This window comes from Geospiza fortis, unplaced genomic scaffold (genome assembly GCF_000277835.1).
Source record: "Geospiza fortis unplaced genomic scaffold, GeoFor_1.0 scaffold608, whole genome shotgun sequence".
Classification (NCBI taxonomy): domain Eukaryota; kingdom Metazoa; phylum Chordata; class Aves; order Passeriformes; family Thraupidae; genus Geospiza; species Geospiza fortis.
The window spans coordinates 814,393-829,134 of record NW_005054494.1 but is presented as its reverse complement, the minus strand read 5'-3'; the positions used below and the strand labels follow the sequence as shown (position 1 = coordinate 829,134).

Here is a 14,742-nt window from a genome sequence, read left to right as displayed (position 1 = left end):
TCTGAACACTGACGGTGGAAGAGGCCATGCAAAGCCTAAAAGCTAAATCCTAAAACTCCAAATCAGCTGCTTCTCCTAGGACTGACTCTCCAGACCCTTCATGTGCAAGTCTGATCTTCAGTTAAAATTCTATTTTGTTTGCTTTTATACCTCAGGGCTGATAGAGAATTATACAGATCTTTCATTTTATATATTTCTGCCTAAGAAAATGTCGGGCGCTTTGTAAGGTGACACTTGTTTACACCACATTTGTATATACCAAAATACATCTTTACAACTTCTGTTGCTTGTCCCCAATGTAAATACTGGGAATTGTTCCCATATTCAGCCTTCCTTGAAGGTGCTGTGGCGTGCAAAGAACATCTGTCTGAATTTACCCAGAACTTAATCCCAGCTGGTTGAAATCAGTCCTGTGTTGGGCTGCAATCACATTAAAGGAGAACTGGAGTACCACTCTCAGGCACATGGAGGGATTTTTGGGGTCATTCTGTGCAGGGCCAGGAATTGGAGTTGATGATTCTTGTGGGTCCCTTCCAACTCATGATATTCAGTGATGCCTTTTTAAAAGATGGCTTTGCTTGGCTTGAAGAAGTCACATTCTTTTGTTGGAAATAGGAGTAGTTTTTGAGTTTGTGCTCACTTGTCCTGACCGATTTTACACCTGTGAGAATGTAGGAAAAATGGAGGAAGAGTTAGATGGAATTGTTTTCAGTGACAGAGTGGTAACTGTGGCATGTTTCCTGATCTAAGTGACTGTTTTGTATCTAAGGTTGATCACATTTAGAGAGTTGACATCCCACATTTGGGTTTCATTTTCATACAAAGTGATACTTATACACAGACCTTTGAAATCCCTGTGAATTTTAATTGTTTGAATTTATTATTGAAATTCAACCAAACCTTCAGCTGCTCCCTCTAATCAACAACAGTTCTTTTTCACCATTTTCTGTTAAACTGTAAAGACTCTGTAGAGTCATAAGGGATGGGTGTCATATTTTCCTTTGAAAAGTCTACCAATAGATGTCAAATTCATTTTACTTCAGAAAATAGAAAGGCTTTAGTACTTATTTCAGAAATTTTCTAAAACAAATCCCTGTCTTTTAATGTAAAATAGGGATATGCAGCTATTTCAGGCCTTAATGTGTCTTAAACATAGTCCTGCATGTTGTCTGACATCAAATCTATTCTTGAGATTTTTACTGCTAGCAGAAGGTCACAGGTTTAAATTGCTACATCCAAAAGAGATGTCAACTGAAATATTTACCCTAATATTAACATAATAGGATCAGGTCCAGAGCACAGACACAAAGGACAGGGCCACTAGACATATGTTATAGTTACCTAAATTATGTAAAATAAATCAATAAATGAGTAAGACTCACATGTATTAGTTTCTGCTTTCTGCTGCTGTTCATTTTTATGAAGGCCATGTGAAATTCAGTGTGCAATGGAGGACTGTATGAATATACTTTCTTCATGCTCTAAAAAAATAACAGTAGTTCCTTTGATTTGTCAGGAGTATTTGAAGCCTAAAGTGGGCTGTCATGAGATAAAGTGGAAAATTAAAAAGGTCGTCATCTCCTGGTTTGAAAGATTTTTTTCATGCCTGGCCAAGGGGTGTATGTTACTCATGACAATTGAGTTATTCAACATCTCAGGTTCAGGGAAGTTTTGTGGAAAGCAAAATTGCAGGTCTTTGAAATAAGGAACAGACCTAGCAGTGACTTTTCCACAGGGATGATTTTCTCTCCAATATCCCATCTAACCCTGCCCTCTGGCAGGGAAGCCATTCCCCCCGTCCTGGCCCTGCAGTTCCTGATGCAGAGGAACTTTCCTGTAGCCCTATCTGACACTGGCAGGGGCTCTGAGGTCTCCACACAACCTTCCCTTCTCCAGGCTAAACATGCCCAGCTCTCCCAGGTTCCAGGGGGGAGCTGCTCTAGTCCCTCTAGCAGCTCCAAGGCCTCCTCTGGACTTGCTCCAACAGTTCCATGTCCTTGTGTTGGGGACACCAGAGCTGTGATCCCTGCTCCAGGGGGGATTTCAGGAGAGCAGAGTGCAGGGGAGAATCCCCTCCCTGGGCCTGTCCACGCTGCTTTTGCTGCACCATTGTGCTGATTCTCCCTGCAGGGCAGAAGAGTGGTCCAACAGGCAGGAAAGACAAAACCTTGGAGATATTTTGGTGTCTCTGTGTGCAGTCACCTGTAGCTGGTACCCTGCCAATGGCAGTGTTCTCACGTTGCTGCCCTGCCCCGAAGCTCTGGATTCTCAGCGTCTTGCAAAGCTGGTTTGGTTGTTTCTGTGCACTCACTGACTGCTCTCCATTTCTTTGTAGAGCAAGGCTTAGATCACATAGCAGAAAACATCCTTTCCTATCTCGATGCCAGATCCCTGTGTGCAGCAGAGCTGGTGTGTAAGGAGTGGCAGAGAGTGATCTCGGAGGGGATGCTGTGGAAGAAGCTCATTGAGAGGATGGTACGCACGGACCCGCTCTGGAAGGGGCTCTCCGAGAGGAGGGGCTGGTGAGTGCCTCCGTGTGGTTCTTGATTGTTGGGGTGTTGTGGGTCCCAGGACGAGGTGAGAGATGAGAATTGACTCCACGTTCTTAGAAGACTGATTTATTATTTTATGATATTCTATTCTGTTATTTTAAAAGAAAATTATATACTAAAACTATACTAAAGAAAGAGAAAGGAGAACATCAGAAGGCTAGAAAAGAATGGTAATAAATACCTGTGACAGACGCAGAGAGCCTGATACAGCTGGACTGGGATTGCTCATTAAGTTAAAACAATTCACATGGAACCAATCAAAGATGCGCCTGTTGATAAGCAACTTCCAAACCACATTCCAAGGAATCAGATGGTTATTGTTTACATTTCTTTTCTGAGGCTTCTCAGGAGAAAAAATCCTGGTGAAGGGATTTTTCATAAAATATGACAGTAACACCTGAGCTCCCCTGCTGCTGCACGGCCTCCTGCACACATCCTCCCAGGAGCTCTGCCCAAAAGGAAGGTTACAAGAAATGGGTATTGCTGAGCTCCTGATGTCTGCTGGGGCTGGAGGCCAAAGCTGTCAGCTCCCCTTTCTGCTCTGCCTTTGTCCCTGTCCTTTTGTGCTCCCATGTCTGACACCACTTTTTCTTGCTTGAGTCTGTGCAAATTTGGAATTTCTATATTGCGAGGAGAACTGTCAGTTCCATCAGCTCACAAAAAACAGTGCCAGCACATTTGCAGGGCTTTTTCTCAAGTGAAGTATTTCCAACTGGACTTTTTCTTTTTTTGTTTGGTTTGGTTTTGGGATTTTTTTGGTTTTGGGTTGGTTTTTGGTTTTGTTTTTTTTTTTTGTCTCGAAGTATAAAATAGCAGCTTGGGCTGCAGAAGCCTCTCAAAGGGGAAAACCCTTGTTTTCCTGTTCTTCCCAAGTTTCTGGAAAGCTGTTCTGCTTCAGAAACCTGTTTCCCTGTGCTCTCTAGTGGTGTGCCCGAGCAAAGGCATGTACAGAGCAAGGGGATGGCACAAGGATGAAACCTTGAGGAGCAGGAAATCAGAACTGGAAAACACTTGTTATCTTTTTAACCTTGGACATTCTAAATATTTGTCAAATTGCAAAGTCACAAGGGTTGTAATAGTGATACTAAAATCTCCCAGGTATTTCTGAGACTATGTGCTGAGGGTTCTGTTCTGGGCAGGCTTTGCATTCCTGTGAACTTTGGATTCTTTGTGGTACATTGAAAACTGTTTCTCCTTCTTTCTAGGGATCAGTACCTGTTTAAAAACAGACCAACAGATGGGCCCCCAAATTCGTTTTACAGATCCTTATACCCAAAGATAATCCAGGATATAGAGGTAGGTGTTCTGTTCTATCCTGTCTGCAGGACAGACAATGGTGCTGATTTTGGGGTTTCAGAGGTGGTGAATGTTGGAGCAATGAATTTTGGAACTCTTCTGAGACTATGGATTTTAATAAAATAGTAGGTTTAGGACACATGACTCCAAGAAAATTCCCTGTATTGCTGAATGTTCAGTATATTGGTGATACACTCACTTAGAAGGTGATCTGACATTGATGCCTTAAACAGCAATTATTTAAAATGTAACTTATCACTTCTAAAACAGTGGCTGACTTGCAAATACAGCTTTGGCCCTCATAGGGGATTTTTCCTCTCTGCAGTGGTTTGATGGGGACAATCATGAGTGCTATGGTGATGAACCCACTGGGCCATCAGCAGTAAAGAAGCTTCAAATATAAAATTTTGCTTATCTTGTTTTGAGATTTACAGAGCTGGGCTTGCCTTGGTGGTTTTGAAATATTTCTGATAAATCAGGATCATCCCAGCTGTTCTGCCAGTAGGAGAAAATGTGTCTTGCTCTGTTTGCTGTACTCACCACAAAGCTCTGAAGTTACACCACAGACTGTCATGGATTTATTTCAGGATGGGAAATTATTGGTCTGAAATTCATTAGTGAGGAAATGTGTTTTGATGTTGAAGACAGATGTGAACTAATGGAATCACTGTGTGGAATGGCAAGTGGCAATTTGTGCTTCTTGGCACTCAGGAAACAAAACTATCCTCTGAACCCAGCTGTAAAATGGTTCTGCTGGAAGCCATAGTGTGTTTTCCAAATATCTTTTTATAAACCTTGCTACATTATTTATAGCATGAAATACACCTTAGGCAAAATCGGACCAAACTTGATATTTACCTGTGAGCTGAATGATCCACTTAGTTATGGGAGGGGAGATGTGTTTCCCTGTAGGGAATGAGAGTGATGCTGCAATGATAAGAGGCCTGTGGGATTAAGAGCTTTTAGTGTGATATTTTCTTGCTTTCTGCACAATTCTGGCCTAGTTCTGTAAAGAAAATGGGCAAAAAGCAGCATGAAAATGTTTGCCTAGAACACTAAAACAGTTTGGCATTGCTGTAGCTCACACTTTTAATGTTATTCTTCTGAAACCCATTTGTATATGTGGAACATTTGTGTAGGCACTGCTGTTATTAGAGATGGAAGGACTCCTTGAAGGTGTTCTGAGGGCTTTTGAATTATCCCAATCTACTCTTTAGTGTTTTTGTTCTTTAGATGCTATGGATTTGCTTTCCAGTGCAGAGAAACAAAGCTCCTGAATTAAATACTTCTTGCTAGGATGAAGCAAATAGGAAAAAACCCAAACCCCTTGTGCTTTTCTCACCCCCAATATCAATAATAAATAGAAAAAAATTGTCAGTATTTGAATAGCTGCGAGTGGGAAAAGAGTAAGATTTAAAAATGTATTGTAGCCATGAGTGTTTCTGCCACAGCAGATTTTCCCCTGCTTGCCTATTCCCTCAAGTCCTCTGAAATATTCCTGTTTGCCAGGTCTCTGACCTGGAGTGGGGTTGGTGTTTGTGCTGGTAGTCAAGGGCCCAATAATTCTTCCACTTCCAAAAGTCTATTAGAATTTTTCAAATAAATCACCCTTTAAAGTACTTTTCACAAATTGCTTCCCTAAAGGGCTGTCAAAAGAAGCTTTCAACACTGTTTAAAATGTAGAGAGTGAGTACCAACAACAACCAAACCTAGCTTTAAGATTAACTTTTTCCTCCTCTTCCTGTTTTTGTTGCTCTTTCACAGTTTTGTATTTCTCCATTCTTCCATGTTTCACAGCAATGTGTAGAAGCTCTTGAATAAGACTTTCATCTTAGATGTCATGAAGAATTTTTTGTCTCTGAATACCAAAATGTTTTTTCTTCAAATATTTGCCTGGATCTTAAATGAAAGATCTTCCTGTTTCTGCCAGAGGGTCAGAGTTTAGGGAGCCATATTAGCATTTATAGAATTATATAGAATTATATATATGGAATTGTTGTTAAAAACAAATCCAAAGGATGGGATTTTTTAATACAGTTGAATATATTTGATGTAGCACAAAAATCTTGTCATTTGGTATTTTACCACAAAGATTGACCAAATCCTGGTAGATTGTTTCCAAGGGTGAGAGTTAGGAATTTACTGCAGCTGGTGCTAAATTGGGTTGTGGGCAGAGATAAGCTCAAAGCAGAATGTACTCTCTGACTGTCAGAATTTGAAAAATAATCCCAAACCCGAATTAACAATTGGAAGGAAAAATGAGGAATGATAAACAGCAAATTTGAATTCTTTCCCTTGGGCTCTACTTGCATTGTGGGTCAAAAGTTCATGCAAACACAGAGTGGTGGGAGCTGAAGGTAACACAGGCAGGGGTTTGGCAGAGGGAGCTTCCCTTGCCTCTCCAGAAATGTGGTGGTGCCAGTGTCTGTGTACTTCATGCCAAACACATTTTAGGAACATAATGTCACTTCTAAAGTCATTTGATTTGAAAATAAGAGGACATTTAGAGATCAGAAATGAAATTCTTGGAAAGAGATGGTTATTCCCCACCTCCACTGTGAAACCAAATATTTAATTAGGTTTCATTTCACAAGAGGTGACCCAGTCCCTCCAAACATCTCCAAGTCACATGTTGAACTGCCAGGGTTCTTTAGGAGCTTTTTTTAAAGGAAAAACATTTTTTGATTTGGGGGTTTATCCTAGAAAACCAGACTTGGTGTGAGACTTGTTTGTGGGGAGCCCCGGCTGGCGCAGGGTGGCCGTTCCCATGGGGCTGGGCTGGGAGCTTTAATCCTGCCCACTCCAGAACCCCAAGTCCCTGGAATTTTTCCATATTATTTGTGAAGCTTGGCCAACTATTGTGTTGTCCCCTCAGGATTAGCACAAGTATCTATTTCTGGAGATGAATTGAGAAGACTTTATTCCATAAATGTTCTCCTTATCTTGAGGCACATGGTGAGTGCCCTCAGTTTGTTTCCATGGAGATTCAGGTCCACCTAATTAAGATGAAAATAAAAATGTGGTTTATTCGAAGACTTTACAGAGATGTGGTGCCAGGCCATCAGATAAACACTCTGTGTTCTTCTGATTTCTGGAAAAGTTCAGGTTTTAGGACTGGAACAGAAATTTTAAAGCCTTGGGACAATGTGAAAAAGGAAAGAAGTCAGTTCTTGCCCTAAGTCCCTGCCAGCACTGGGACTTGGTTGTTTATGAAGATTGCAGGGTTTAATTTCTGAGGGAAATGGGTTTGTTTAGTACTGCTCTAATTATGATGCTGGAGAAATTTTATGTGCATGTGTGGGGAGAATCTGGTCAGCATTAGATGCCTAGACATTTTTTCAGCCAGCCTTTGAAATCTCTATTCCACAGGCTCTTTCCAAAAAGCATTTCTTAAAAATGAAGCTGGCCAAGGAGAGGGGAGGCTTTGGAGCAGGAGAGACCAAGTTCTTGTGGTGCATGGCACAGATTGCAGCTCTCTTCTCTGAGCAGGGCAGAACTCCCCCTTCAGCTGCCCTGGGCTGGGGCCCTGGCTTGGCTCCTTGGGTTCCTTTGCCCCACAGCACTCCTGCCTTTGAACACAGAGGGGCTGGAGAGCAGCCCTGGAAGGGGACCTGGGGGTCTTTGCTTATCATACCCTCTTAATTTGATCATGAATGAATTATTAAGTCCTCACCTACCCTGGTGACACAAGTTCATTTATTTGTGCCTTCCCTCTGCCATGGTCAGGAGGGATTTTCCTTTTTCCCTTTGAGGAAAGCATGAGAAGAACAAAGGGTTGGATTTTCATGGCCTAATGCATCAGGAGAAATCCCTGCATTCATAACAAATGTGGATGTTCCTTCTGCTGTGTCCTGCCCCACTTGTCCTGCAGGAGAATTGTGTATTCAGAGGGAACAGAAACTCCTTGGTTTATGGGATTAAGATAAACCCACTTACTCTGCAATAACATTCACAAGGATAAAAATGCAATTGTTAGCCAAGGAGCTGAACACAGTGTACATTATCCAATGGTAAAAAAACCCAGCTCCTAGTAGATTATCCTTAACACTTCCAATGTATAGTTAATGTTCCAGCTGTTAATGCAGATGAATTGCATTTTTTTCACTGTGCATCTTTGCACTGGAGAATGTATTCTGGCATGGTCAAGGCTTGGCTACACCTCTGCATCTTGGACTATGTTCTGTTTGTACTTTTCTCACTAAATGCCCTTTTTTCATTCAATCCGTTTGTGCACCACTTCAGCTGCCAAATGACTCTCCTGCTGTGGCAAATGCTAGGTCTTTCCCTTGTATGTCCAGATTTTGTTGGTTGTGCAGCATTTGTGAGCTCCTCACTGCTGTTGCTCTGGTGAGCTTTTAGGAGAGTGTGAGAAACTGTGGGTGTGAACTCAGAGACTGTTCTGCCTTTTACTGGGGAAACCTGAGTTCAGAGGCAGAGAAGATTTTTGAGGGCATCTGTAGAAAATGCAGTAGTGGCTTTTGAATGTCTTGGTGTTGGTTTGGAACCATAAATACACAAATAAACTGTGGGATTCTTCAGCCCTGACTCCCTGGTGCTCGTAAGAGGCCATAGACACAGTGATCTCCTCATACCTGCTCTCCTCCCTGCTCAGTGTATCCAGTTAGGATCTCTCCTGGCAGGAGGGTGCAGATGAAGACTCTCACTCCCTGCACCATGGAGCAATGACCAGAAATTCCCTGTAGCAGAAGCTTTCATGTGGTTTCCAGTTCTTCATTAACCATGTTCCTCTCAGAGGGTCCTCCAGTTGCCCACCCACTCAGTCTGTTCAGTCATCCCAAATGTTATTTCTCTGGATGTGCACATCTGGTTTCACTCCACTGCCCAGGGAAGTGCTGCTGCACATTCTGTGTGTCATGGCTGCTTTCCCAGCATCCCAAGAATTAGGCAGCGTGAGGGGATTTTACAAGTTCTCCAAACACAGGCACTGTTTTCCCACAGTAGCCACACCACATAATGCCTACATGGAATGACATCTCCTCACAGAACTGAAATGTGCACTTGTATGTGCCTTACTGCCCTCACAGAGGTACACAAGACTTTAGTTTCCTTTATCTGAAGCCAGCATTTTCCTTGGGGAGCAGCTGAACTAGCTTCCTATAGTGAACCTGTGAGAATTGAGCTAGCTCGTGTCCCCGGTGCCTGGTGAGCAAACTTCCACTGCAGGCTGCTCTGTCTGGGGAGCTGTGACCAGCAGCATTTCTGATCTGGAGGGTTCCCAGTGTGTTCTGGAGCTGTTGGGAGTGGCTGGCACAGCAAGCTGAAGTGTGGAAGTGCTCACAGATCCTTCACAGCTCCTCTTGCACATGCTTGGTGCAAGCTTAGTGCAGACCTTTCCAAGAGCAGGGCTTTGGGGAAGCTCTCCCCTAAGACTATTCTGAACTGAGTATCTGAACATAAATAGTTTCTAAAACTATTTAAATTGGCTGACTGGAATCTCTGATGCCTTATCTCCTGTGCCTCCAGTGTTACTATTACATATTTAAATCTGCTGCCTTCACATCTATAACGATATTGGTTCCTGCTGTTGATGCCTGCAGTCCTCTCCTGTTTCTGAGGGTCAGAGGAGTTGATGAGCTGCAGTCATGCCCTCCTAGCCCAGATGAGATAAAACTTGGGAGCTGCCTGTCCTTCCCCCCTCCCAGGCAGCATTGCATGCTGAGCAGGGAGATGAGCTGGGCTGGTCTCCCCAGGGCAGTGCCAGCTTTGGGCCCAGTTCCCAGTGTGCCAATCAGCAGGCCACTGGCTGGCCAGGAAAGCTGATCCCAAACTGACACCCTCACTATCCTGATTTCATTGATTTCCCCACCAAACTGGAAGAGAATGAGGGGCTGAGTGATCTGTCAGCTGCTCCTCTAGAAGTGTCTCTTCATATTTGTGATTTAGACAAATTCCTGGGGCACATCAGGTTTGTATTAGGACTGGGTGTAATTCTCTCCAAATTGCATAATGGGAGACAATTTAAGGAGCAAACAAGTGGAAGACAAAGTGGAAAGTCAGTTTTCCCTTGAAGCAGACATGTTTTCCTAGAATTGGGATGTCACAGTCACACTCCATTTCTGTCTTTACTGAGGGTTCAGTCAGTTTTAATCTTGGAGGAGCTGCAGAGGTGCCTGCTACTGCTTTGGAAGCTAGGATTACATAATAAATATGCTTTTCCAAACAAACTGCCAGTCTGTCAGCTTCTCCCCAGGTTTCCATGCAGTATTTGGGGAGAATTCCAGGGAAATAGCTAAAAAGATGGCCTATTCTGTTGAAAGCATCCCAGCTTGCCCAGGTGCTGCAGGTGTTGGCCTGGAGTTCTGAGCACACATTCTCTTATGGTTGTGTTAGGAGCTTCCTGTCCAAAACCCCACATTTCTTTGAATCCAGCATTGATTTTCCAACAAGGAGTAAATCTGATTAAGACCTGAAAATCATGCTGGTTCTGCTGTGAAATAATTTTCAGCTTTTTAAGGCATGTCAGGTCTCTCTCCTTAAAAATGCCTCTCCAGATGAAAATGTTGAGAATTACTCTTCCACAGATTTCAAGTGGGGGGAAGAAAGCAAGTTTGGGTTATTTGAAACCTTATAGTTCCTGTTGAGCTTTATTTTTATCAGGATTTTAGGTGCTTTCAGGAGGGTTTCATATCTCAACACCTCTTTCCAAGGTGTGTGAGTACAATTAATGGGTGATATGGCTGGGTAGGGGAAGGGAAGACCCAGGAAATCCCTTCACCCACATGTTGGAATCAGCAGTTCTGTAATGTTGGTCACCCAGCTGAGGCTAGACAAGGCACCATGTGAGCTCCTGGTCTCACCTTTGCAGCTTTTGTTGGTTGGTCACATAAATGTGGGGGGAAATGGTTCTGGAATGTATCTCTCTAATGGCTGCTTGTGAAATTCTCATTAAGGCTGGTTGACCATGATTTCCTCCATAAACACAACTTTTGTCATGACAAATGACGGAAGTGCTAATGGTAATTCATTGTGGTTTGTGTGTCTTTATTGGGAGCAGGAGAAGAGATTTGTTTTATGTCCTTCAGATTCAAGGATGGTGTGTGTAAAAGTGGGAAGCTGGGGGGTGTGGGACAGTCCTGCTGCAGCCTGAGGCCCAACTCCTGTTTTTGCCCTCTGGTCAGACTATAGAATCCAACTGGAGGTGTGGGAGGCACAACTTGCAAAGGATCCAGTGCCGCTCTGAGAACAGCAAAGGGGTCTACTGTTTACAGTATGATGATGAGAAGATCATCAGTGGCCTACGAGATAACTCCATTAAGGTGAGCACTTGCCTTGGTCCTTGCCCTGGCTGGGAGTTCTGCCCTGGAAGCTGCCTGTGCTTCTTGGTGTCTCTTCATGGGAGGCTGGTTGGTGAGGGTGGGATGTCTGAGCCTGGCAAAGTCCTCACCTGCACTCTGCTCTGGAAGCCTGGGCCACTGCCAGGGATCCCGTCCATTAACCACAGAGGTTGCCCTGAAATCAGTGTTCCCCCAGGAGAGGGAGGTCTCTGTGTGCCACTGGCCTTGGCTGTGGCTGTTTCATTGCCAGGACTTTGCTTCCATGCTCATCCTCCCTGGCGCTTCTTTGGCCGGACAGGATTTGTCTCCTCATGGTGCTTGGTTATTTTTCACTCTTCTCTCAAAACCTTACATCAAGACTTCCTAAAGCTAAAGGGAGGACAAGGCCCACTGATGGGACAGACTCACCCCTCATGGCGTCTGGTTGTCCTCCTTTCTTTGCAGGTGTGACAATGTTCAAGTCTTGATCCATGTTCTTGATGTTGATAAGCCATTTACCCTTCTTTTTTCTAACAGATTTGGGACAAAACAAGCTTGGAATGTTTGAAAGTCTTGACGGGACATACTGGCTCAGTTCTTTGTCTGCAATATGATGAAAGAGTTATTGTAACTGGATCTTCAGATTCTACAGTGAGGTGAGTGTTAAGTTCTTGTACAAAAATAATTTTGAGTTTCAGAACTGGGAATATTTTCAATAATCTCTAAATATCAGAAAACATCCCTATGATTAATGTGATATTTGTATTCCAGAAGCAAGATACTCATACTTGGCAAAGGATCATGTTAAATAATTTTTCTTCAAAATCTATTTTGTTCTTTTAGCATTAGGAATTTTGAAGGAATATGACCTGAGGCATTCAAGGCATATCCTGAAGTTTTGGAGTGGCTGATGGCCAACTCTGCAATAATTTCTTCAATTAGGGTTTCTTTAGTGCTCTGTGACATGTTGCAGTAATGACTCTTGCTGAGAGTGCATCCATACATGGAGCACTGCCTGACGTGCAGCTCTACTGGCAGTGAGGACACTTTAGCAGCCATCTTCCTGCCTTGCACAAGCCCTGCCAGGGGTTAGCCAGCCAGAGCTCTCCCGTGGAGACTGGGGCAGGCTTGTGCCTGTTCTCCCCCCGCAGAGCCATCGCTTCCCTTGGGATAACACTGCTCTCTCCCACAGAGTCTGGGATGTAAATACAGGGGAGGTTCTGAACACGCTGATCCACCACAACGAGGCCGTGCTCCACCTGAGGTTCAGCAACGGGCTGATGGTGACGTGCTCCAAGGACAGGTCCATCGCCGTGTGGGACATGGCCTCCCCCACGGACATCACGCTGCGCCGCGTGCTGGTGGGACACCGCGCTGCTGTCAACGTGGTAGACTTCGATGACAAGTACATCGTGTCAGCCTCGGGGGACAGGACCATCAAGGTCAGTGGCAGAGCTCTGCTCCAGGGCCTTTCTGGTGTCTCTCAGTGAGCAGCGTCCTCTTGCTGGCTCTTGGTGACTTTGGGCACACAACTGCGCTGGAATATTTTCATGAAAAAGCAAAGCCCATTTGCTGTTTGAACTCTTTGTCTCGAGATCAGTTGCTCTGTTGAATGTGGCATATCCTGTGCCTTTTTCCAGTGGTATTTTTAATTTCACTTGGCAGTTCTGTCCAGACATGAAATTCCTCAGCAGTGCCTTTCCCCTCACCATGCCTTCCCAGCAGCTCAGCCAGGCTGTGCCATGTTTGAAGGATTCAGAGGCTGGATTTGAAGGCTGTGACATACCAGAAGATTTGAGTTACCCAGAGTGCACTAATATAACAAAGGCATTTCCACCCTGCCCTCTGTGAACCAGAGCTGCCTTAGCCTGGGCCAAGAAGTTCTTGGCAGTCCCATGTCCAAATCTCTGCGAGAGATCCTGCTGCACTCTGTGTTGGAAAATGAGGCACTTTGTACTCTGTGGTACAATTTCAATTACAGTTCATTAAAAACAGGTGAAGTTGGTTGAATCCTTTAAGGTTAAGACCAAGCTTAAAGGCCATTTGGACCTTCTCTTACTAAGAGCTTCCTAATAATTTCTCTGGTAAAAAAGTGTGAGGGGTTTGTGTTTGCTAACTCCAGTTTTAAAAAATATTTTTTAACTTATGAAGTGTAATCAAGGTTTTGAAATCACTTGGACCAGTCTCTGCCACCTGAAAATATTTTAGATACAGTCCCCAGCTCTTCTCAGTGCCATAGCAGTGCCTGTGCCTCTGTCCCTGCTGGGTCCCCACTGGTGCCCAGGCCCTGCTCTTGGCCTCTGAAGATACTCTGTGGGTTTTAGCTCCTCTGTGAGCCTCAGGCCCCTCTGTCTGTGAATTCCTCGTGGTTTCTCGTGCGGAAGAAGCGCTGTTTGCTGCAGCTCTCAGGGAGTTTGTCCCGTGTCCCCAGGTGTGGAGCACCAGCACGTGCGAGTTCGTGCGGACCCTGAACGGGCACAAGCGCGGCATCGCCTGCCTGCAGTACCGGGACCGCCTCGTGGTCAGCGGCTCCTCGGACAACACCATCAGGTGGGTGCCACCAGCTGCTGGCCTGGCCAACAGGGGACTTCTGTCCTGAAAACAGCATTTCCCTCAATTCTGATGCTGCAAAACTTCCTTGGCATGGCTTGCCATTGGAGCAGATGGTTTATGAATGGGGCTTACCTCAGTGTGGGAGTAAAGTTTCACAACCTTCTGAAAGAGTGGGACACTGAGGCTTCAGAGTGAACAAAACCTCTTATCTGCTGCTGTATCGCCTTGTCCTCTGCTGGGAGAGATGGGGAAGACATTGCTCCATGATTTTCTTATTTTCTGAACTTCTAATCAATGGCTTACAGAGAACAGAAAAAACTGTTGGAACTTCCCAGATGCAACATCTGAGCTTTACTTGCATGTGATTCTGAGTGCTTACAATAATTTTAATACGTGTACTGTAGCTGCTCCGAATGACACTTTTTAAAGCAAATTACATACCCCCCATAGCAAACCAGGCAGTAGATGCTTAACCCTGGGTGTGGGAATCAGCCTTTCTCCTGTGTTCTCCCCAGGCTCTGGGACATTGAATGTGGTGCCTGTTTAAGAGTATTAGAAGGCCATGAAGAGCTGGTTCGGTGCATCAGGTTCGACAACAAGAGGATTGTTAGTGGAGCCTACGATGGGTAGGTCTGAAAGCAGTTCCCAGAATTTAGCCTTTCTCTTGTGGGGCTCTCAGGAGTCTGCAGACCATTTCTGTGGGCTGATTGCAGGACTCCTCTCCAGAGTGCTTCTTGCTTGCTCAGTGCATTGTGGATTCATGGCAGTTACATCCATATCCAAATTCTCCATTTCTTTCTCTGCCTGGAGAGTTACTGAAAACAATTCTGGAACTGGGTTTGGCTGTAGCCTTTTATTTGGGCTCAGTGTCTGCCTGGGCTTGGAGGGCCCAGCTTCATTCCCACATTGCAGAGGGGTCTGTGTGTGCATTGTCAGCTTGTCTGTCACAGCTGTCACAGAGCCATCACTGGAATGGCTGCTGCAAAGAAACTCAAAACTACCTGGCTTTTGCAAGCTTGAGCATTAGTATTTCTCACAGTGCGCTTGATCACGAGGAAGTAGCTGTA

At 44.5% G+C, this 14,742-nt stretch overlaps 1 protein-coding gene across 2 annotated transcripts in view; it reads left to right on the top strand.

The window, feature by feature from the left end:
* FBXW11 (F-box and WD repeat domain containing 11) overlaps positions 1–14,742 on the top strand; it is a 49,494-nt gene that overhangs the window by 27,705 nt on the left and 7,047 nt on the right. For both annotated transcript variants that reach the window (XM_014310186.2, XM_005428625.2), the window contains exons 4-10: positions 2,336–2,522; positions 3,758–3,848; positions 10,988–11,125; positions 11,660–11,778; positions 12,315–12,564; positions 13,554–13,672; positions 14,191–14,301. In XM_014310186.2, the coding sequence (XP_014165661.1) occupies positions 2,336–2,522; positions 3,758–3,848; positions 10,988–11,125; positions 11,660–11,778; positions 12,315–12,564; positions 13,554–13,672; positions 14,191–14,301 (1,015 nt within the window). The remainder of the gene's footprint in view (positions 1–2,335; positions 2,523–3,757; positions 3,849–10,987; positions 11,126–11,659; positions 11,779–12,314; positions 12,565–13,553; positions 13,673–14,190; positions 14,302–14,742) is intronic.